Genomic DNA, 22,022 nt, shown 5'->3' with positions numbered 1-22,022 from the left:
GTCAATACGCCCAACATTTGGAATTTTTCGGAATAAATAGAATTATACGTCACGCGTATGAATTAGACTTCAGCTTATCCATTACGTATCAAGTGCGTATGCAGTGCGCAACACTATTTTTCTTCCGGGTACTATTTTTTTGTGTGAAATGATGTAAATACAGACCTCAATACAATAACAGACTATAACCCACAATAACAGACTATAACCCCGGGATTATTCATATCACTGAAGAACAGCTAGCCTCTATGCTGACAGTGTCTGTTACTGTAATCCTGTCGGTTTCTCTATCCTCTGCCCTTGTCAAAGCGAGGCGACAAGCGGTCGCTAATGGGGAGGAATAAGAGAAGGTTACTGCGTACGCAGATCACAGTGAAACGTTTCTACAATCACAGTGAAACCATTGAAGGTCTCTTTGGGGATATAGTCTTCAAAGAAATGTATTAATTTCTCTTGCCAGAGGCTAGAGCACTGATGTTTTTTAACGGTGTACCGATCCAAGAGATTCACAACTTTCCCTTGGAGCTTTTCCGGCGAGCTCTCAAAAGTTCTTCAAGCGTCACGTTTCTACCGCCGACGGCCAACGTGAGATCCACTGTTTCATGAAAGGGGCTTTAAGCTCTCCTGTCAATCGCTTAGTCCAATCTAGAAGTATTCTCATAGCTCAAAGATGCACACTCTTTAGAGAAACCTAACAAGGGTAGTTAGCATCTACACATTTGAAATTACAATTGCAATTTCAGTGCTTATAGACTATGTTTCGTTATGCTATTACACGGTTAAGGCGGGATGCAATTTGTATTACGTACAATACGTAGAATCGTCTCATATCTGTACTTTATATCTGCCGTCGCGTTTAATGAACGATAAGAAAAGAAAATCAGAAAACTGACAGACGCCTCTGGAAACTTGAGGTGTTTCTAGCGGCGTCCGTTTTATTTCCCGGTAATATACCACCGATTTGCTTTAGAACATTTGACATGCTTTGTCTGATAGCAGTTGGCTATAAATGCGTCATCAAGCATTTTGTAATTTCCCCCTTAAACGGTTTGTGTCGTTATAGTAAGATAGATTGTCATCAACATGTGCGAAGGAGAGGGCTACTCAGGCGATCAGCTGAATCATCACGGGAGAGGTGCTTTGGCGCTGTCTGTGCTGCGGTGTGTGGGTTGGGAGGGGTTAGGGGGTTGGGCGGTGCTCGGTTAACGTTATTTACCACATATATTTAGCCCTGAATAGTATTTTTGGGCAGAAAACGTGATAGTTGTAAAAGTTATGATAACTTGCTTTCGAACTGTTATTTCAATAATTGGATATATACTAGTGAATTAAAGCCATAGAGGGACGCTATCACATTTTTCACTAATAGACCAAATCTTTTGTCTACTAGTGAAAAAAATGTGATAGCACCCCTCTATCGCATTTTTTCACTGGTAAAAGGATAATTCTGGTCTAAATGTACTGGTAAAATAATGTGATGTTTTGTGACAACCATTAGCACGTGTAAAAGTAGTTAACACGGTTTTCGACTGGAAAACCTTTTTTGAACTAGAATAATGTGATAAATAGACAGTACGGGGGGGGGGGGCATTTTCACAATCAAAATGGGGAAGTGATCGCCTGGAATCCAAAGCATATGAGAATATGGAAATATTTTTAAAAAAAAAACAGATCAAAAACACAATTCTTTCATTCATCCGATGACCTGAAATGTCTATCAGTTACGGAAACAAGGTGGATTAAGTACTAATTTTGGCAACCCTGAACTTGACTTTCTGTCATTCTGAGAACTCGAAATGGTCTTAACGTTATGTCACTCTAAGGTGAACGTGACTAGCATCTGCATTTGCAAAATACAGACAAGCAAACAGACAGGCAAACACACCGAGAACAATACTTTGTTCACTGCTACTTATTATATACCACTCCCTCCCACCTGTTCACATTCATATTGTACCGATTCCTATTTGAGACCTCTCAGCTGTTAGTTTACAATCTCTGTATGTCAACAACATCTGGAAAGTTATTAACGACGTTGTCTTGACGATGAAACTTCGCACATTACATCCAGAATAATGTGATTATACGGATATAGCTAACACAGGTCAAAACATGTTTAGTAGAAGAAAAATATTTTGCATACAGACATGTTATATGACGCTTTTGTGCAGTCGGAGAACGAGAAAACATCCAAGGTACACAAGCTCTTTTACTTCCAATCTTTGAACTCTTTATTTGTTATCTTGTGACTAATCGATATTCATACTTTCTATTCTCATTGCCTCGTGTCGTAAAAAAACCACTGCTATATGTATGATTTCCTTCACCCTGGATAATCTTAAGATACTTCAACAAAACTCAATGACGATGAGTCTTCCTAAAAACCTTCGATTCTCATAACCTCTTAAATTCATCTGCGTTCTTATAATCTCAGAATAGTGCTAATTCGCATCAGAGACAATAAAAATGGCAATAAAAGGGGGATAGATAGTAGAAATCAGTGGTGGAAGACAGTTGACATAGTTACTTTACACTCGGCCCTAGAGTTGAGACAAATAACAAGCTTTTTTTTGTATCTATATGCGATTCAGTTCACTGGCCGTAATAAGGTTTGCGAGGTTTGATCGGCACAGTCGCCTCAGGATAACACATGTACATCACGAAATTATCTTTCCCTTTGTACAAATTACAGATTCTGCAAAAACAAGCAACAATTAGATTTAAAAGCACACTAGGGCGGGCATGAAAGAGAATAAACGAGCCACAGCAAAGAGAAATTCTCCAAGCTCTCTTGCCCTGTCACTATTCTCCACGCAGAGGTTTCCACTGGGGGCCACTAGAAACCAGGATTTTCCGCCTCCCTCCACAAGAATGATTTATAAGATCGGTCACGCAAGTTTTATCATGGACAAAAAGGCCTGTAATAAGATCAGTGTCCACAGTACAGTACGTGATGAAATAACCGATAGCCGCGATGTAGCTTTTATCAGATGGTTACCCGCTCATAATGCCATCAAGAGTTAAAAGTGACAAAAGAGAGGCGGTGCAAGGAATACTGATTGAACTAGATGAGCTAGGATTATGTAAAGAAAGTGCGGTGTCTATAGCGCAATAGATATTACAGTATGTGTCCAAAACGCTCTGCTGATGCCATACAAACGAGCATTAGATAAACTTTATCCTTAGTCCTTCTGATATAATATGTTTTGGACAAACTTACACCATACCAGCTTTTCCAGTACTTGGGCATGGTATCTGTAACGTATTGTTGCGTCTATTATTTACAACGCCTCGCTCACTCGGTGGTTTTATTCGGTGGTTATAGCAAAGGACCATGGCCAGGCGCTATGACACCATATACACCTCGGAGCGGGTCATTAACCCTTAAATATTGATTCATTCCAACGTCACCTAATGTACTGAGCGAGAGAGTGAGATACTGCACAAAAGGGTTTGACCGGTTACATGCAGTCCAACACTGGGGTTAAGTGCGTTCAATGTTCTTCTTGGTATGCACAAGACGTCACAGTCTTGAAAGCTGACAGCGAATTTTTCATAAAGTGCTCTATCCTCCTGGCAGTTCTGTGGGGGACACGAAATATTCCCCTTGTAATGTTCTTCGACTGTCAATGTTTCCTTTAGAGTATCTTCCTTACAACGTTTCTCCTGATCATATCGCAATGCTGTACATATAGCAGAGATAATTTTGTCGGTAAAACCCTCCCCAGCTTAGCAAGCTGATACATTATCCTGCTCATGCCACACATTAGATCATCCACAAAACGGTCACATTTCTTCGCCTTATAAGGTATGGGGCATGACGTCAGAGCCATTGGAAGCCGTTAGATATGGACGTATTGCCTTTATCCGATCAGGCTTGGAAGGCAGGCTTATCTGGACTGTTGATTATCATTATCGTATTAGTTACCACACACTCCCCATATAGGGGTTCAAGTTTAATCCATCGATGGCATCTTTTGAAGATCGGCCTCACAATTCATATCATAACGCATTAATATCTTAGCCTGAATATCACCGTCAATGTCACTACGTGGTTGTCTTCATACTCCTACCCCCTCCCCAATTTTATCAGTTAAAATGCATCCATACATGAAGACAGCATATCTACGATATGAAGATAACAAAGTAACCCTTCGTCTACTCAAAGCCTAATGGGAGAAGACTGGTCCCTGAAACAACGTTAACGCCATGAGGCGAGGACATGAACTTGAGTTCCGCAGTTTTGCTAGCATGCTGCAACCCCTTTTAGATGATATAAGATGTAACCTGTTTCACGTATACTTAAGTTATCCAACCCAATGCATTTAGCCCATGTTGGGCAGGAGTATGCAATAAAGATCATTGTCATTGTCATCATTGTAAACAAAACAACCTAGCTCAGTACTAGTAATAAGTTCTTTGATATCATAAAGATTCCCAGCCTGTTGGCAATCAAAACCCTCTCAATTGCCTTGCTAATTCAAGACGATCTTCAAAACATGTTCCAGTGCAACAGAGAGTACTTGCTGAACTTGGCATATGTCCTACTTCACAATAATTCCATCACGAGTATTTTCAACACGTTTCAGGCTATTACGTCCACTTCCAAATTGTGTAAGGGTCGTCCCCTAATGATTACAAGCGTCGGATTTAAGGACCCTAACATATCATCTCACAACTAGTAAAGACATTATTTTCTAAACATATCCTGGTTTCGCTTTTAGAAATATGACTGGTACTGGTAAAAATATGACTCTTTGGGATATCTAAATTCTAAACACAGTGCCTGTCTGTTTGGGTAAAACACACCTATTCAGTGTCTGAAAGCCTGTCATTGTGTGTTATTCCACCCTATCCGTGCTCAAGAAAACATTACGCTGGGGAGTATTTTGCGGGCTGTAAGGTCTATTAAGTCAATCGTTAGCATGTGAACCCTTCGACTGTTGCAAAATTGCCCATATAGCATCCGGGATATCCCAGACGAACACTGCACAATTTGGACCATTTCAAACTTGATTGCACGCTTGTTATTCCGACGCAGAGGTTGAAACTTTTTCGTAGAATCTATTACCCTGTTTATGCTATACTTCAACATGGTGAACTTTCCGTAGAGTACTCCTACGTGACTCAACAACGGTCTACAAAACTTTTTTCTAGTCGTCGCAAAGTTCAAGAAGGTCTGAAGTGCGTTGGAGCAACTCTCTGCAAACCTTAAATTGATACTATGCACTTGTTTAAATGTCATCTCTCCCCGGATCTTCACCCTTGACGGTGTCATCAATGCAAGTATAATCTAGTCTTGTATATAAGCACCCTGAATGTGTTATAAAAGCTTCTTAAGACTCCTGAACACGAGTAACTCATATTTCATCGGAAGCCATTTATTTTCTGTATGTGCTTACGCTATCTGTAAATAGATGCTGTTAGTGTGACTATTGTATACTACAACTCAGGCTGAGTGGCACGTTTAGTCCTGTACGTTGATAAATTAAGTCTCGAATCCGAGTAATCACCCTCACCAGAATCTGCAATGATAAGTAGATTCAATCTAGTGTAACAGTACTGGCATTCTGCCTAAAGGTGTAAAAAGAGTTTTAGATACTTTTAACACGATCAAATCAGCCATATTTGTAGATAGAGTGATTGGAAGCTATTCGCATTTTGCACAGAATCACACCTACTCAGCGACGTTTCTATCATAGGGTCGACAACCCCTCTTAACAGCCTCCGCGATGAATACAAGAAGACAACCATGACGAATGCCTGAGCTGAATTGGCCAAAGCATTGAGATGAACGTAGTGCAGTCCTATTGGGAACATTGCCACTCTGGTACATAATCTACCCGAATCCAGCCGACGGAAAAGTAATCAATAAGTAACAAAAACAACTTCCTTCCTTTTTGCCCCAGACGAAGCCGATTTGCATGGGGTCTTATAGAAATCCCCCGTACTTATAATGTGTTCTTTTGTACCATATCGTCAGGTTGGTCGAGACCTTCGACGACCTTGAGGATCTCACCCGTCCCAGTAATTTTGTATAATTTGCCACCAATATACAGATTCAAATTACTTCCGCTTTAATAACAAAGTTTCTATGATAATATATCAATGATGGTCAGGAATCCCTCTTACCGGCCATCGCAATGAAAACACATATTCAATGAAAGACCGCGGCGATGCGCAAACTGAATCCCGGTGGCAGCAATGCCGGGCTGCTGCATAATCTGAGAGAAAATAGCCGAACGAAAATTAATCGCGGTAAGAAATTAAACAACTCCCTTCTTATTTTGCCCCAGATAAAGGGTCGTCGGTACCGATATCGAAGTCATTTTGATGGGCTTTACCAAATCCACATAAACTCCAAGTAATTTGGTACAATTTACCAGATATATACCGAGTCAAATTACTTATCATCTAGGTCAGAAGTAAATTAGACTCGATCAGAGTGGCTGAAATTCGTTCTGAAAATGTCATCGTAGGTATAAGGCGCAGCTGGTGCTACACGACCAAGGGGACACAGTCCTCTTAACTAGAATACAGTCTATTCGTGGCTTGTGGGCTACACAGCTAGTGCAGGCTCTCTACGGAACACATGCAGGTTTTTACTGCTGGGGTAATCGTTCGCACTCGGTAGGATTTTCACGTGGTAGGAGAGGGAATAGATGCCTGCCGGATTGCTAATTTAACTCCCGTCGTCCGAAACTCCTACCGGGTGTGAAAGATTAGCCAAGCAGCAGACAGATTCCCCTATCCCGAAGGTAGCCTGGCCGATCCACGGTAGACTGGATTCCAGGTTAACCGTCCTATGGTGCTGGGGTTAAGTCCCGTGGTGGTGCTGTTTCTTGCCGAGCACCTTGTTTTGAAGCTCCTGTCCAAGAGAACCTCTTGCCATAACATTCGCGAGAATACTTATGCACCCTGGCCTGCTCTAGAGCGATCTTGTAGAGCTAGAGATTAGGACGTACACTTTTAGAAGCGACCCCACTAGATTTTTAGAGATCACTTCAGGAAGCCCTATAGTAATACTTCAATTGACCAATGACCAAGTGAAAATCTCGGTTCCCAGTTGTAACTATCCATTGTAACTTTTGCCTGAGTTTCTTAAATACCAGGACCTCTCGTACCTTTTACCTACTAGTCGCATACCCATTAAACGTAACCTTTACTTGTTGTGTGCGCTAAACACGGGCGAATAAATGTGGGGTGACCACCCAGAAATAATAAGTACAACTCAAATTTCGAGGCATAGCTTTGTAGTATGAAGTCTTTTTCTCAACATCCTTAAAATTTCAAATCATTGCAGTCAGTACTTTCCAGGCAACATCTTTTAAAAAATCAACAGGTATGTGGCGAGAACTGTGATCAGACATATGTGCGTCGAGTTCCCCATGCCGTAACTTCTTTGAAGACATTGTCAAAATGTTTGATGAGGTTTTTCAACTATAAAGAATTGGGAAGTAGAACAGGTTGATCCGCACACCTCATGTCGCAGCTCACCTATCGTTACTGGGCGTCGCCTGGAAAGTAATGATTACAATATTCAAATACAATTCAATCTCTACAACTGGATAAAAAACGGATATTTACTTCCGGAAGTAAATATCCGTTTTTTATCCAGTTGTAGAGATTGAATTGTATTTGAATATTGCTTACCTGGATGTCTAACCTTCATAAACGTAATGATTACAATGATTTGAATTTTTGTACACATCATAAAAGATTTTATACTTTTCATCAATGCTTCAAAATTTCAGTTGTGCACCTTTTTTTCTAAGTGAGGCCGAGAACATATTGATAACCCCTGTATTATGAGAACAAACAACCCTCTCTGCATCTGCTCCTTGTTGACCCGAAAGTACATGGTTCATTGCGGGCTGATGTTTGTAATGGGGCAACTGGAGCATGAAGTGAATTCCAGGAAGAAAATTGTTTGCGGCGGACAGAAGTGCCTATTCTACCCGAGAGGATGTGGGGGAGGACTTATGTGTGAGTTGAGTCTTGCACCCTCTGCATTTCACCATTCCAAGGACCAATCTAACCATGGGGCACCCTGTTCAGTGACTAACTTGCTCTTTCTCTAGCATACTGCATCCTAAAGTGACAGCCCTTTTAAGGACGAAAAAGCTCTCTCTGAATACCTTCGGCGGGAAAAGGAGTAAACTGTCAGCAATTTGCGTTGAGGCGTATTCAAGGGATTGATGGGGACTAAGCTGGGTCATTAAGGATTGTCTGTCTGTGATTGGCCACTGTCCAAGCGCTAGGAGCACTCACGATTTAAGGGTAGTGGGTCATTTTAGAAGTTCTCGTGACACATTCGTACTCTTGAGTTCAGTTCAGTTCATCCTCTGTGAGATGACGGTAAGTTTTCCATAAATCCCTGTCGAGTATGGCAGAGCATAGTTCATCATTCAGACGTCCCACATTCAATTATCTTCTTAGGTGTCAAAGAAGTGACCATGCCTACGACTCTTATCCGGTTTTCCAGAGACGAACCATACCGACATACTACACTCTAACTCTAACTAAAGTTAAAAGTCAATGTGTTTTCAGGAATCGGACGTCAACCAATGACTTTTAGCAAGCATGACTTATGGGATTCAAGCATTACAGACTCTTCGGTAACTCCCTACTAGCCTAAGATACATTTGACGTAACTTAGAGACCAAACTTTGGTGAACACTGTCTGAACCCCGCATATTAAATGTTATTGGATGAGCGGGTTCCCAGAATTCATAATTTTTGCTTAACCCACTTCTTGCCCTTGCAGCATCGATACGCCTTCTCAAATGATCAACAACTTCATTGTCTTGTCCAGGCTTTGAGAAACGTAATTCAACGGAATGGTTTAGAATTGCAGAGGAAAAATAACATTATTTCAGGTCAGGTGATTTAATATGGATGACGGCTTCGATATAACTAAAAAAATAGCTATGCTGTTCAGATTTTTAAAAAAAGCAAGCCATATCAAGTAATGGAAGACTTGGGACTTTGTATTAATACTTCTTCGACTACTACGATTATCAGATACGCAGTGCCAAACGATATTTACATAATACTCCGCAAGAAGCAACAGTGATGTGCGGCTCAGGCTATACGATTGAGTTCAGGTTCTGTAGCGGAGGCTATACGATTTAGATCAGGCTTTGTAGTAGCTCATTGACAACAATCATCAGGTATACAGTGCACCAATGAATTATCAAACGATATTTACATAATACCTTGCAATACATAACACTGATAATCTAATCGGTTTGTGACCCAGGCTATACGATTTAGATTATGTTTTACAGCAGATCTCTGAGCGCGCGCCGCCAGTAGATCCAATAACGGCTATAACTAGAACCTGGGTGAACACTGTACATCACAAACCTATCCGCTGAAACACGGTTATGTGTGCATCTACTTCTCCTGTGATAAGAATAAGAGATGGTCTGCAGCGGTCTATTACCTCACGCTCATGCTTACATGCAACATAAATCTACGTGGATTTTTTTAATCCTATTTGTGTGTGTGGTCAGATATTTGTCATGAGATCGCTTTAATTTGCCTCGTTTGTGTCACAAGTAATGTGTACGTGTGTCACCAGGCATTAATACTGTTAATCAGTTACATATTTCCCCTAGATTTCTTCGTAGCGTATTCAAGTCTGGGGCTATATCGTCTATTTCGGTGACAGTTAATATCAATTGTCGTTTTACTGTTTCAGACGACACAATGTGTGTCAGATGGCCCCTAAACACTGAAAGACGTCAAATTGGGTGACGATCCTACGAGGGCAAGGTGACGACAATAACAGTACAACATTCAGCACCACGGCCTGGTCGTCATAACAGACGGCGAAAACAAAGACAACCTGACGTTATTATCAATACAAAACTGAAGATACCGCACACCTTGAGCACGTCACGGAGTGAGAAAACGTGATCTATTGCGAATAGGCGTGCTTGGAGGCGGACACGTGTTTTGCGCTGTTGCGTCTGATTGGACGGTCTGCTACTACTTCTTGCAGCGCGTCTGCGTATAAAAAGGTACCTCTGTCTCCCGTAATCGCCGTCATGCCTCAGACTACAGGACAGAACCTGTCTTAGAGAGGCATCTGGATTGATGTGACCTACTTGCTGAGGTATGTACCGCAGCTAAGCCTGATAAAAATCCAGATGATGTCGACGGTCTACGGTACTGTCTCCCCCACAGCCGCCTACCCTTCTAACCCTAACGCCCCTGCACAAAACTTCACCAACTTGAACAGGAGCGAATCTACGATGAACGGCACAGACTTCATGGACGATGAAAGGTTCTGTGGCGCCGCATGTATCCTGACCATGTACGAAATCTCCCTGCCCGTGATCATCTCGGGCGCCCTGACGTTCGTGCTCGGTATCCTAGGCAACTCCCTGGTTATCTTCTCGGTCTGCCGAAACAAGTGCCTCCGTACAGGCATCAACTTCTACCTGGTGAGTCTGGCCACGGCGGACCTACTGACGGCGGCGCTGTTCGTCCCCGTGGAGACGGTGGAGTTCTTCCTGCCGGACTGGCAGCTCGGCTGGTTCACCTGTAAGGTGGTGGCGTTCGTCCACCTGCTGACCAGAACCTGCTCAGCCCTCACACTCACCGCCATCGCCGTGGAACGGTAAGTGTAGGCCTAGCTCATTCCTTCCGACCAGAATACGTTTTCGGTGTCATTAATTGCTTTTTGTCTGTTTGTTTGACGGGGTGACTCGTGCATTTCCTTCATACGTTTTAAGTATCACAGGGTTTGCTGTTTGTGTTTCCTTCATGTGTAGGCCTAGCCCATTTCTTCTGACTAAAACATGTTTTCGGTGTCACTAACTGCGTTTTGTTTGCTTCTTTATTTGACAAGGTGACACAAAGTTGCATTTCCTTCATACGTTTTAAATGTCGTAACTTGCTGTTTCGGTTCCTTCATTTACCCCCTTTCTAATGGATAATGCATCTCACTAGATGTGCAACGTTTGGCATTTAAAGTAATCAAGTAGAGAAACTATGGGCTATGGAGAGGTTCTCGTCAACTGTACATGTCTATCTGTATGCGCCGTACTCTCATTTCCACGGTTGAAACGGTACAAATTTAGAATCTGCTCCCAGTGCCCCTAGTGAAATGCCAAAACTACCGCCTAATTGATTAATCTTGCAGCATAGGAGACCCCGCTTCAATTAGGCTGAACTAATACCCTGCTGTCATCTTCCGCGAACAATTATCAGCGTTTGTCTTCTAGTGCAAAACAGAATAAATGATTTAGGGTACATTTTGACAGACTTTACTTATAAATCTTCCAATATTCGACCGCCGAAACGAGGTTTGGCATGTGACAGACACACTGACTTCTCTTTGAAGAGCTGGAGACAAACCCGGATTACGTATGCCGGGCATAAACCGTTCACTCCCGCCAAGCTGCTGGCAGATTAGATTTCAATATGTGAAGCAATACCGTAGATTTTCCCCGGATCCTTTTCAATGTAACATTCATTGGTTCTCTATCACCAATGCTCACTTCCAATAAATATCATTGCAAACGACATTACAGTAGTATCACAAATCGGGATAGCAGATACATTAAGCTTTTGTTTTATCCTCTTTTCAAATGCACACATTGGTATTAAACTGAGAAGCAATGGGGCGATAGGGAGCGATCTGGAATGCTATCAGTTACGCCTTCGCCTCCGTTCTCTTTCTGGGAAACACCCCAGGTGCAATAAAACGCCTAAGCCGGTAGGAGATTCAATACTGGGTGGTCGCAGCCATTTCCGTAACAGCTATTGTTAGGGAAATTGAAATCTTGCCTCCAAGCTTTGTTCTAGACATATTGAACGCGCCTACAGGTATTAGGTTTTCATATGAGTTTGTTATACCCTGCACGCGTACTCCTCCCGAAGCAAAACGCCATATGAGATACCATTTACGTACATACGCTCGAGTGCAAAATTAATTGGAAACAAAAGTGAAGATCAGTATTACTAGTATACTGAGAACATGCTTTTGTATGGCAGCTACATGAATGTTGCGGTTTCATTCTGCACTCGTTCTCATTGAAATGTCGAAAATGGCATTTTTTTGGTAGAAAAATAAATTGGCTTTATTTTCAGTGAAAAGTATGTGGTTGTTTAGGAAAATTCCTCTTTTAAACATAGCCAAAAATTGGCAACTTATTATTTTCGGTCCCATTGGTAATGCATTACAGGGCAGGTAACAAACGTTACCGGTAACGTTTGTTACAACAGTAGACTTCACCCCGTTTTCTTCGAAAGGACTCACCTTACTGACTACATCATTTAGGTATAAGTGGACGTCCCTATGAACATTCAAAAAGTGGGCAGTTTTTTTTTTACACCAGGTGAAATAGAAAGCTTAGACAGCATCGAACAATGGTAACGTTTGTTACAGTTATTTCTGTACAACATTTTGTTAAGCAAGGTGGGATACAAATGACAGTCAACAACCCTTTCTTGTTTCTTTAGAAAGCCAGAAAAACTGTATAGCGTCACAAAAACGGTCATTTCTAGTCTTATACGTGGATAATATAACCGTGGCAACCATCGTACTCGTGGTGGTAACGTTTGTTACCGAATCTGGCGACAGGCATAAACCAACATCATTGACTGTAGCAATCTGACGTGATCGGTCAGAGGGCCTGGTCAGCTGGTTTCACCTACCGAACAATCATTCTGGGAACTGAATTTTTACATACTATTTGAATTCTTTGTTTCTTCTCAGGCGACAGTCATTTTTTAGGGGGTGAAATCCCACCCGTGGCTATAATAATCTTCTAAGCCATCAACCAATACGAATGTTGTTGTGCATCTTTTGTGAAACATTACAGGGGTTGTGAAAAAAATGAAGGAAACAGTGATGTCTATAATTTGCTCCATATTAAGGCGTAAAGTCAGGCGACAGCATTTCGACATTTAAATGAGAACGAGCCTCTGGTCAGGCGAGGACACCCAGGTCTTTTTTCTATTTTGCTGCAATAACCCAAGTTATAGTATGTATCTTATATCAACTGTTCTAGATACACTGTGTACTGTTTTAGATACACATTACAGACAGAAGGTAAAGGCAGTCTTTTTCTTTTACCTCTCCGATCTTTTTACACCTGGGTGTAGTGAGGAAGGTCGTATAAAGTGCCTTTCCCAAGGGCACAAAGTCGGGGGCACCGCCGGTATCGAACTCGGAACCTCTAGATTCCGAGCCAAACGCTCTACCAGCATGCAGTTGCGCCACGCTCGATGCCATAGGATGTTCATCATGTACGGCATTTAATTCACGTGCGCGTGACGTGCCCTTTCTGAAGTTGAACTGTGAACACAAAACACGTCAATGAAACGGAACAATGTCAATATGATGTCTGTACTGTTCGTATGCGGGTCGCGTCTAGGTCAGTCAAGCACGCGAATAGGCACGTGGATATTTCCAAACTTGATTACCATACCATTGTAAGCTCCCCGCATCTGTACGGTGCTAAGGCTGATGCCCACCCGCTAGTTCATTAGCGCACTTCAGTGGATATTAACGGGGTTAGTTACAGTAGAAAGGTCAGCAAAAAGACAATCTGCGAGAAACAGGCTCATGCAGATTGGACCCAGTGAAAGCCTACCAGTAGACAAGCCTACCAGTGAAGAATGGTGCTTATCATTTCAAACGGTGCGACATTAAATCATGTCTCAAAACGACGTCTGTAAGACGAGCCCCTTAAGCCTTGTGTTAAATTACTGGTGATGGCGAAGTCCTGACTACATACAGTTTGTAGCGTGAAATTGCCTGTGCTTAAAGCTCAGTTCGGTGTACGACAGGGTCTAAAGAGGGCTTTAAAGTACCACCAGGGGCACTCGTGCGAACTCGTAATGGGCAATTCAAGATATCCGTCATATGATCATACGTTATCGAAATACATTTATTCACATGTGATTGAAATGTTCTAAATGCACGGGAAAAAGATTTGGAATACCAGAACGACATCAAGCGCAGGCGTGATACCTCATCATCATCATCATCATCATGCCTTCGGTTTACACCAGTGAAGTACATTAGATCGAAAGTTTTCATGTATGATCCGTCATTCATGGAATACATTAAAACAGATCCTCACAGCCTAATGTCTCTTTCAATCATTGTCTTTAACGTTTTGTATGGCCGGCCCACTCTGAGCCTTCCTTCTGGCAACCCGTCAATCAGTCTCCCTTCAGGCGTCACCACGAACTACATGCCCTGCCAGGGTTTGTTGGTTAAACAGTCTCTCCATAAAACATTGTACACCTATAGTAACATTTTCGTGTAAGTACCGTCCAATTTGTTTGTCTGGGCTGGGCTGCTGAGATGACTCATGACTTGTAAGTATAAAGTGAAATAGACTCAATACATGTTCTAACACTTGGGTTTTATGTGCTTCCTGATAAGTGTTTTCCATATCTTTTGTAGCGAATGGAGAGAATTCTGAGCTCCGAGCAATTCTATATTCCATGAATCCATGTCTCTCTCAGAATCGGTATGACCCATAAATACGATACCTAGTTGATATCAAGTTATAAAAGGCTTATGGAATAGCAATCATCAAGTACAAAAAGTTTGTATTGCAAGGAGACATTCACCTTGGCCTTACGATTGGTTGTACAACCTCAGAGGTATTTTTGGCGAGAGAAAGAGCCAATAATAAATGGCTGCCAACGGCGAAGGCTTTTCTTTAGGTATATCGAACGGAAGTCTAAAATCAATGTAAGTCCACACTCCACGTCGTGGGTAATTTTCTTCACTTTATTTCTCCCTAACCTGATATTGATTTTCCGAAAGTCTTTAGCTTTGAAAACGAGCTAGTTTCAATTCAGACCAGCTCATCTCTGATGGAATGTGGCGAAAAAGGGCTTTTTGAAAGATTCTTTTGGGATTTCCAACCATCCTAATGCAGCTATTGAGAACTAGCTTGTGAGGTCTGGTCTGAAAGTGTTTTGTTGACGTCACACAATAGGGCATGGCATACTTAACACTACTTATCAAGAAGTGAGGCGAGTTCTTAAACGCGTTCGTGACGTGACTCTCTTCACATACGGCTAGTGGCGAAGGAGCTATTGCAATCAAATATCAAGAAAAAGCAAATCCTTCACCACGTTCCTTTTATCTTAGTTCCATGTCATCTCTCATGTGCTTGATTAATTTGACCACATGTCGTCTGGCACGTATGCAATCTTCTTAAAAGTGCTTTACCTTTCACGCCTATAACTTTGATCTCAATAAAATGGCCCAAGTAAAGAAGTAGTATGACTATATACACCCAACATCCAATTGCAATACCCATCATTTTCCCGTCTTCTTGATACCCATACTAACGTCACAATGCAATGGCAACTTGAAGCCGCACATGGCCTTTAAAGTCACAACAAAACATACCGCGCATTGATCATGCAAAACTTTAAAGTGGATTTTCTCTGAGCCCATGTGCAAGACATAAGAGAAGAATATTAGTGACGTTATTGGGGTTTATGTCAATACGGGGTTGGAAACAATAAAGACATTAAGTGTGATGCCTGCGTCAGATCTTGAGATGAAAAATCTTGGTTGAAACAAAAAGAAAAGGGTTGAAAGATCCCACGGTCGGCTCCTAGAGCGTAATAGAAAATGGTTAATAGCATGACCATGTTTGCCTTTAGAAAGCTAGAGAGATACCTGAGCTGTGGGCACAAATCAACCTGCTTTTCTGATGTTGCAAACCTCTTCTTGATAATGCAAAACTCTAAAGTGGCTTTTCTGGGAGCCCCCCATGTGCAAGACATAGCTTGAGATGAAACATACTGGATGGAAAAAAATGAAAAGAGCCCACTGTCGGCTGCGCAGAATGGGTCGACCATGTTCTTTTTTTTTATTTATCTTTTTATTTATTAGAAATTCCCAGAATGAAACCCATACGGTAGCGGTTACAGAATCAATGCATCCTTAATAGCCCAATCCCTCCAGGGTACAATTAAGATAAACTATTAAGACTATTGCTGTAATTCCTTTAAGCATACTTTCCGTTATTCAAGTTCTTTTGATATCTTGCCTTCAATTTCTTTTGATGCCATGTACGTGGTGACCTCTTCAACTATAGCTATAAACATAAGAGCAGACATATTAGTGCACTCCTAATGTAACGATGTAATTGGAACATGTTCTGTGTAGTAGAGACGATCTAGATTTCTTGTCCACACGCTGGGATGATGTGTTTCTCGGGCCTGACTCATATTACATGCAAAGGTCAAATCACGGCGTAGATTGTGGTATACGAAACCTGACATATCAATTTTCTGCGGAGGACAAATTAGTTTCTAGGCCGTAAGTTAGCCTTCACCAGGCCTTTCTACGGGGTTACGGGGATCGTAAAATGAGGCCAAAAAATCGGGAAATTGGCTAAGGAGTCAATCCACGCTTAGGTTCATGTTTCCCCTGCGCGGCCGACCAACTCCTCTGGTAGCAAAATATTCGCGAATTATTCTCCCTATAGTAACCAGCATAGTCAGTCTGGTGGAGACTCGCCATAAGTGACAAAACAGAAGGCTTACAATCGTCGCGAGAAGGGAGCGAAACTTTTAGAAACTTTCAGCGTTTTTTTTTCAATGTGCATGGATACGCATCTTTGCAACAATGCTCGACCGCTTAGAGCAATGAGAAAACTTTTCTCTTTAATGGAAGGCAACCACACGAGAGCACAAACTTGACAATATGACTTTTATTGTAACACCTAGTACTTCAACGCAGACGAAAACTCTCCAGCGGGCTCGAATTGATGTCATGAGGAAAATATGTCTCGGCATAGCGTCCCTATAGGGCCCTTTGTACATTAGGCTGTTCAGACTGTTCATAGGTTAGATTGAACCGTTATTCTACGTGAGTTGGCCTAATGGAGAGAGGCTTTGTTGTTGAAAGCCCGGGCGGGCCGATGTCTCTAATGTGTTTTCGACTCACGGAAAAAAAACGTGCCGAACAATGTGGGAATATATTGATCACGGGTGTTTTCACTTCGCCTGGGGAGCGTTTCAGACGAAGAGAGTTGTTCTGCGTACTTCAGATCTTGCGTGTGTTTTTTCCTGCCCATTGGACACGTAAATGTGCTGTTAAGTGGCTAAACATGTCATCCGTGTGGAAGTACTCATAATGTGGCTGGCGTTTATCATTCATTGTTTATCATCTGTTCCAAGAAATGTGTACTGTCATTTATAGAATTATGAGATTGCCGTGTGATTTGCAAATGTAGTGGACTCTAATCTTGGATTAGACTTTTTCTGACGCAAGCCGAGCACTAGTAAATCCGTTGCGTGTCGTATCTCGTTGGAAAGCCCATTGCTGGTAGGACGTCTCCTACATTCGTGATGCGGAGTGGCAAAGGAGAATTTCATCGTGTTTTAGCCTTTTTCCTATCGCTCACTTTAAATACAGAGTACTCTGTTTCAGGGCATCCCATAATACTCATCACCCTGTCATGCCGTTATATACTTCTGGCAATGTTCTTTGCACCATTTGTCTGGTCTAGAAGGCTTATGTCTCCATGTACTAATCACTATTTTTGAAAAATAATATGGAAGTCACTGCCCTTTTCATTACTTAAGACCAGGATTTAACGAAATGACGCCGTAGAAAAGCCGATTTTCACCATATATTGTCCTGTCTACGTCGATGAAGGTTAGACATCCAGGAAATAAGATATGCCAAACAGAAGTTACCTAATAATACCTAAACTATACCCTAGCTGCTTGAGTAATTGTTATTCTGGCATGCTGTCCTGTCCAAACCTTAAATGGCCAGCCTACTTCATGTATAACACAGTGTGATATTAGATTTTACGACGAAAATTCAATTAACTGGGTAGATATCACTTATGTAACCAAGGACAGTGGTCGTTTTATCAAATAATAAAACACAACTCGACATCAATTGCTACATAGCCTGTCGTCCCTCTCTGCCACAAATCACGTTAATATCTACTCTTTTGTCTGAAGGCGAAAACAGGTTCCCCTTTATGTAACGTCAAACCGTGTTTCTGAACTTTTCATGTTTGTCTTTAGTCTGTTTGGAGAGTTAAGTGGTGTTCCGACATGTTTAAGGGAAAGGGTGTCCAATAGAAGTTTCCTTGTATGTGTACTCTTGTCTTTGAACTAAGAAATAAGAAGAGATGGGTAATTGGATGGACAAATGTGCAGTACTAAGATGTATCTTGTTTGTGATTGGTCCACAGACGACACGTGATCACCCAGCCCCTGAAGGCCAAGTCGTCCGCCACGACCAGCCGCACCCGCCGCCTCATTGCAGCTGTGTGGGTGACGTCAGTGGTCCTCAGCGTGCCCAAACTCGTCGGACAGGTGTGTTCAGGGCACAATCTTTCTATAACTGTACCTGCACCTGTACGTATACCTCCATGTGCATATGTACCTGTAATGAGACGTTACATCCGCCAGTCGGCGTAACGCTCCAGCGGCTCCCAACTTTGTAAGAATGCGGCGACCGCTTTGTTCCTCAGTGAATATTACACGATGTGGCAACATGGTCTTGTGGTTAGGGTTGTTCTTAATTAATAAGGATTTTGATCTGAATCCCTGACAGGCGTTAATGTTGTGCACTTTGGAAAGGTACACCCATATCCTACTCAACTAAGGAGTATCTAGCTTCGGCATCTGATAGAGCGTAAAGCCAGAAGCCCCGTACTTGAGGATAGCCACGCCCCAACCACGTTAGAGATCCTGCCACATTTATCGAAAAGAGTAGGGGTCCTTCCGGTGTGTGGGTGATCAAACCTTACAGTCTGGTTTCACACAGACTGTTGCGTCTAAACGTACTCTACTGGTTATCTGAAACAAAATGTCAAAACATGGTGTAAAAGAAACTACTAACAATACGGCCTAATCGTGACAGCTGGGCAAGGGATGCAAAAATTTATTCCGTTCAGAAAGAAAAGACTGGATCTTATCAGGGATGCAGAAAAACGCTTGAGAGGCGAAAGCTTTGCGTCTTCTGTACACTCCGCTGTGCACCATTAGCGGGAATGTCAGAGGCTTCGGCACGCATGACGTTTTCGTCAGACGTAACGTTACAGTTTTGACAACAGATCCCGCAGATATGACGAAAAACTCCAAAGTGCTGGCAACATTAACACCTTTGACATTATCAATCGTGGTTTCCAGTCGAGTAGAAGATGTAAAAATGACGTGCTTTTAAGCCAGTCAACCCAGACGGCCTGTCAACACCCGCTTGGCTCGCGTAGGGGCTTTCCTTGGTACTGAAGGTCATGCTACACTAGTACCCTGTAACAATTGCAATAATGGCTCTTTTTCGTCGTCTGCCGAGGAGAGGAAATTGAAGAAAAATCTCAAATGTCTTACGAAATGACCTGCTCCCCAGTACTACTATGTTTTAATATTAACCCTCAACAGTAGAGTATTTCATGCATTTTTATACTTTCGATGGCATATTGATTGTACTCCGTGCTGCAGATAGCATGGCGTCATAGTCTAACGTGTGTATAAAACCTTTTTGTTCACAGAGACTGATCGCCCACGAGGTACCGTTTGATGTGGAGGTGGTGTACCACTGTCAGATGTCCTGGAACTCAACAGTGTTTCAACAGGTACGGACATGTTTTGTTTCATTTATCTTATAGACGGCTACGATCCTGCCTGTGGACTTTGATCAAACATGTGTACAATACAAAATTAGACTGCAAAATCTCCACACATGTAAGCATCACCACCGGCTGTCAATTCGATCGAAACAAAAAGACTAATGTAAGTAGGAGATCTGCCTACCTCGGCTAACCTTCACTGATCTTAGTATTCATTTGCATTATGAACCCCTACTAGAAACCTGCTAGTACATAAAAAAAGATATGCATGTATATCTGAACTGAAATAACATCCACCCCTGGTGAATATACGTTTCACGCCTATGAATGTATGTCTTGTGCCTGGTTGGGTATGACGACACACAGGCTAGGGCACACGCCAAATTACTATACCTGCAGTGGTGTCCTTCATAATGAATGTACGTGGACGTATATCAACTGTATTTCATACAATCGTCTTTATTTCTCTCTCAGGTCTATGCTGTGTACCTGATGGTGGTGCTGTTTGTGGCCCCGGTGCTGGGCATGCTGGTCTCTCACATCCGGGCTATCTACAACCTGCGGGGCGACAGCAAGGCAAACGGCGACTTCCTGACTGGGACCGGAGGAAAAGGCGGGAAGAGAGCTTCAAAAGCCCAGGTAGAATACGCAGTATGCTGCTTTCCATATTAAAGGCGCGAATGTCTATCGCCCGTATATAGTGACTCCAGCATAATGTGGGATATATTATGCCGCCTGCCGAAATACATTCGCACTGCAACTCCTTAGGCTTGTATCACAACCACATCCCTCTAATCAGCTAATCGCACCTTTGGCATCAAATACATTAGACTATTGTCTGTTTAACCATTATCTCTGCATAATCATTTTTATCAATATCGCATTTGGTATCTATATAATTCAATGTGATATGAAGTGTGGCAACATCTTCAACAAAGTAACCAACCAACTAACTAATCAATCAATCAATAATCAAACAAACTTTCTAGTACAGGAAAATGACGTCAGCAATTATTTCCGTGTCCTGTAGGTCACCAGGATCCTGGTGGCAGTGGTGGTCCTGTACGCCATTTTCTGGGGGCCGGTGTTGACCTTGAACCTGACCATGAAGTTCGATCTGGTGAGCCCGTACACCCAGGCCGTGTACGCCATGCGGCTGGCCTTCACCCAGCTGTCCCTGCTGCACAGCTGCGTCAACCCCATCGCTTACGCCTTCGTCTCGCGCAACTTCCGGCTGGGGCTGAGCCGCGCGCTGCGCTCCGTGCTGCCGCGCGGCCGGCAGGAGGACAGCACGTCCGGCGGAAGCCTGTCCGGGCACCATCCCCCGCACCCGCACGGCTACTACAGACAGGTGCAGGACAACATGTTCAACTTGTGGCTGTGGCAGGTGTCACGGCAGCTGCAGCAGCATGGGGGAGCCAGTGCGACCGAACTCACCACGGTTTGAGTTTGTTGTATCGAAGAATATCTATGTTCGTGATCTTTAACTTTAAGACTGGTCTAGTGGAATGAATTGGAAGTGTAAACCGATGGTTCTTGTGAACTTAAGGATAACATCACGTCAAAACACTTCTGTTAACATGAATAAAAGAGACATCTTTGTAGCCTTCTAGGGGCGATGGTGTTTACGTTTTGAGAAGCACTGATTCGATTTTCAACTTATGGTTCAGCCTCTTATGCCATGTCTGCAATAAACGTACTAAGCGCTCTCAAAAGGCTGTGAATGAGGCTATAAAAGAAACGATAGCCATCCTGTTGAATTAATTTCATGCCTGCATCCGTGCGAAGATGACTGACCGCGGAGGCAACCCTAACGTAGAGAGCTAGACACTAAGGGTAGAACATTAACTAATCGACTGTGCTGATTAATCTATTGACAATATGATTGATCAAGATATGATATATAGCTATAACTTGCTGAGGTTCAGCAATGATCTGCTTGAAGGCGAACCATCTATGGTGGCAATGTTTGGTGCGTCTGAGTTTACCAATATGCCGGGAGGCGAGAATGATGTCGAAGCAGTTAATTGGTTAGGGCTGGTTGAACATGTTTGTAGCTCGTGATACATGTTAGTCTCAACAAGACTCCGGCCTGGTCGAACATGTTCATTCTTCAGATGGTGATCGATTGATCGGTTGATTGATCAGTTAATTAGTTCCATTATTGACTAATTTCATTCACAGTTCAGACACAAAGTCATTCTTCGCGCCTACCAGTGAATGTGAACGATATTGATTATCGTATGATATGTAATGATCCGTGTTCGTTACCTATTACACATTCATAATTATTGATAAGGTTAACAATAGAATGATTTATTGATTGATTGAAATGAAGTTTTAGTTGAAAAATAGAGTTGAGGGTTTTATGTTCATCTGAAGAAGGTATGTTATATATTAGGTGGTGATGATATATACAAATATATT

The 22,022-nt window shown here is 42.4% G+C and overlaps 2 protein-coding genes across 2 annotated transcripts; both read left to right on the top strand.

Moving 5' to 3' along the window:
* Positions 1 to 10,160: 10,160 nt before the first annotated feature.
* On the top strand, positions 10,161 to 18,631 carry LOC118426157 (QRFP-like peptide receptor). The gene is made up of 3 exons (XM_035835419.1): positions 10,161 to 10,630; positions 18,216 to 18,339; positions 18,581 to 18,631. Exons 1-3 carry the CDS (start codon positions 10,161 to 10,163, stop codon positions 18,629 to 18,631), a joined length of 645 nt encoding a protein of 214 aa, XP_035691312.1.
* Positions 18,176 to 21,106, top strand: LOC118426483 (galanin receptor type 2-like). Its single transcript, XM_035835919.1, has 4 exons — positions 18,176 to 18,339; positions 19,518 to 19,601; positions 20,070 to 20,234; positions 20,626 to 21,106. Exons 2-4 carry the CDS (start codon positions 19,572 to 19,574, stop codon positions 21,040 to 21,042), a joined length of 612 nt encoding a protein of 203 aa, XP_035691812.1. The 5' UTR covers positions 18,176 to 18,339; positions 19,518 to 19,571; the 3' UTR covers positions 21,043 to 21,106.
* The last annotated feature ends 916 nt before the right edge of the window (positions 21,107 to 22,022 follow it).

The sequence above is a fragment of the Branchiostoma floridae genome, chromosome 11, assembly GCF_000003815.2.
Source record: "Branchiostoma floridae strain S238N-H82 chromosome 11, Bfl_VNyyK, whole genome shotgun sequence".
Lineage (NCBI taxonomy): Eukaryota > Metazoa > Chordata > Leptocardii > Amphioxiformes > Branchiostomatidae > Branchiostoma > Branchiostoma floridae.
Note: the sequence above shows the minus strand (reverse complement) of the source record. Positions and strands in the feature narration are given on the sequence as shown.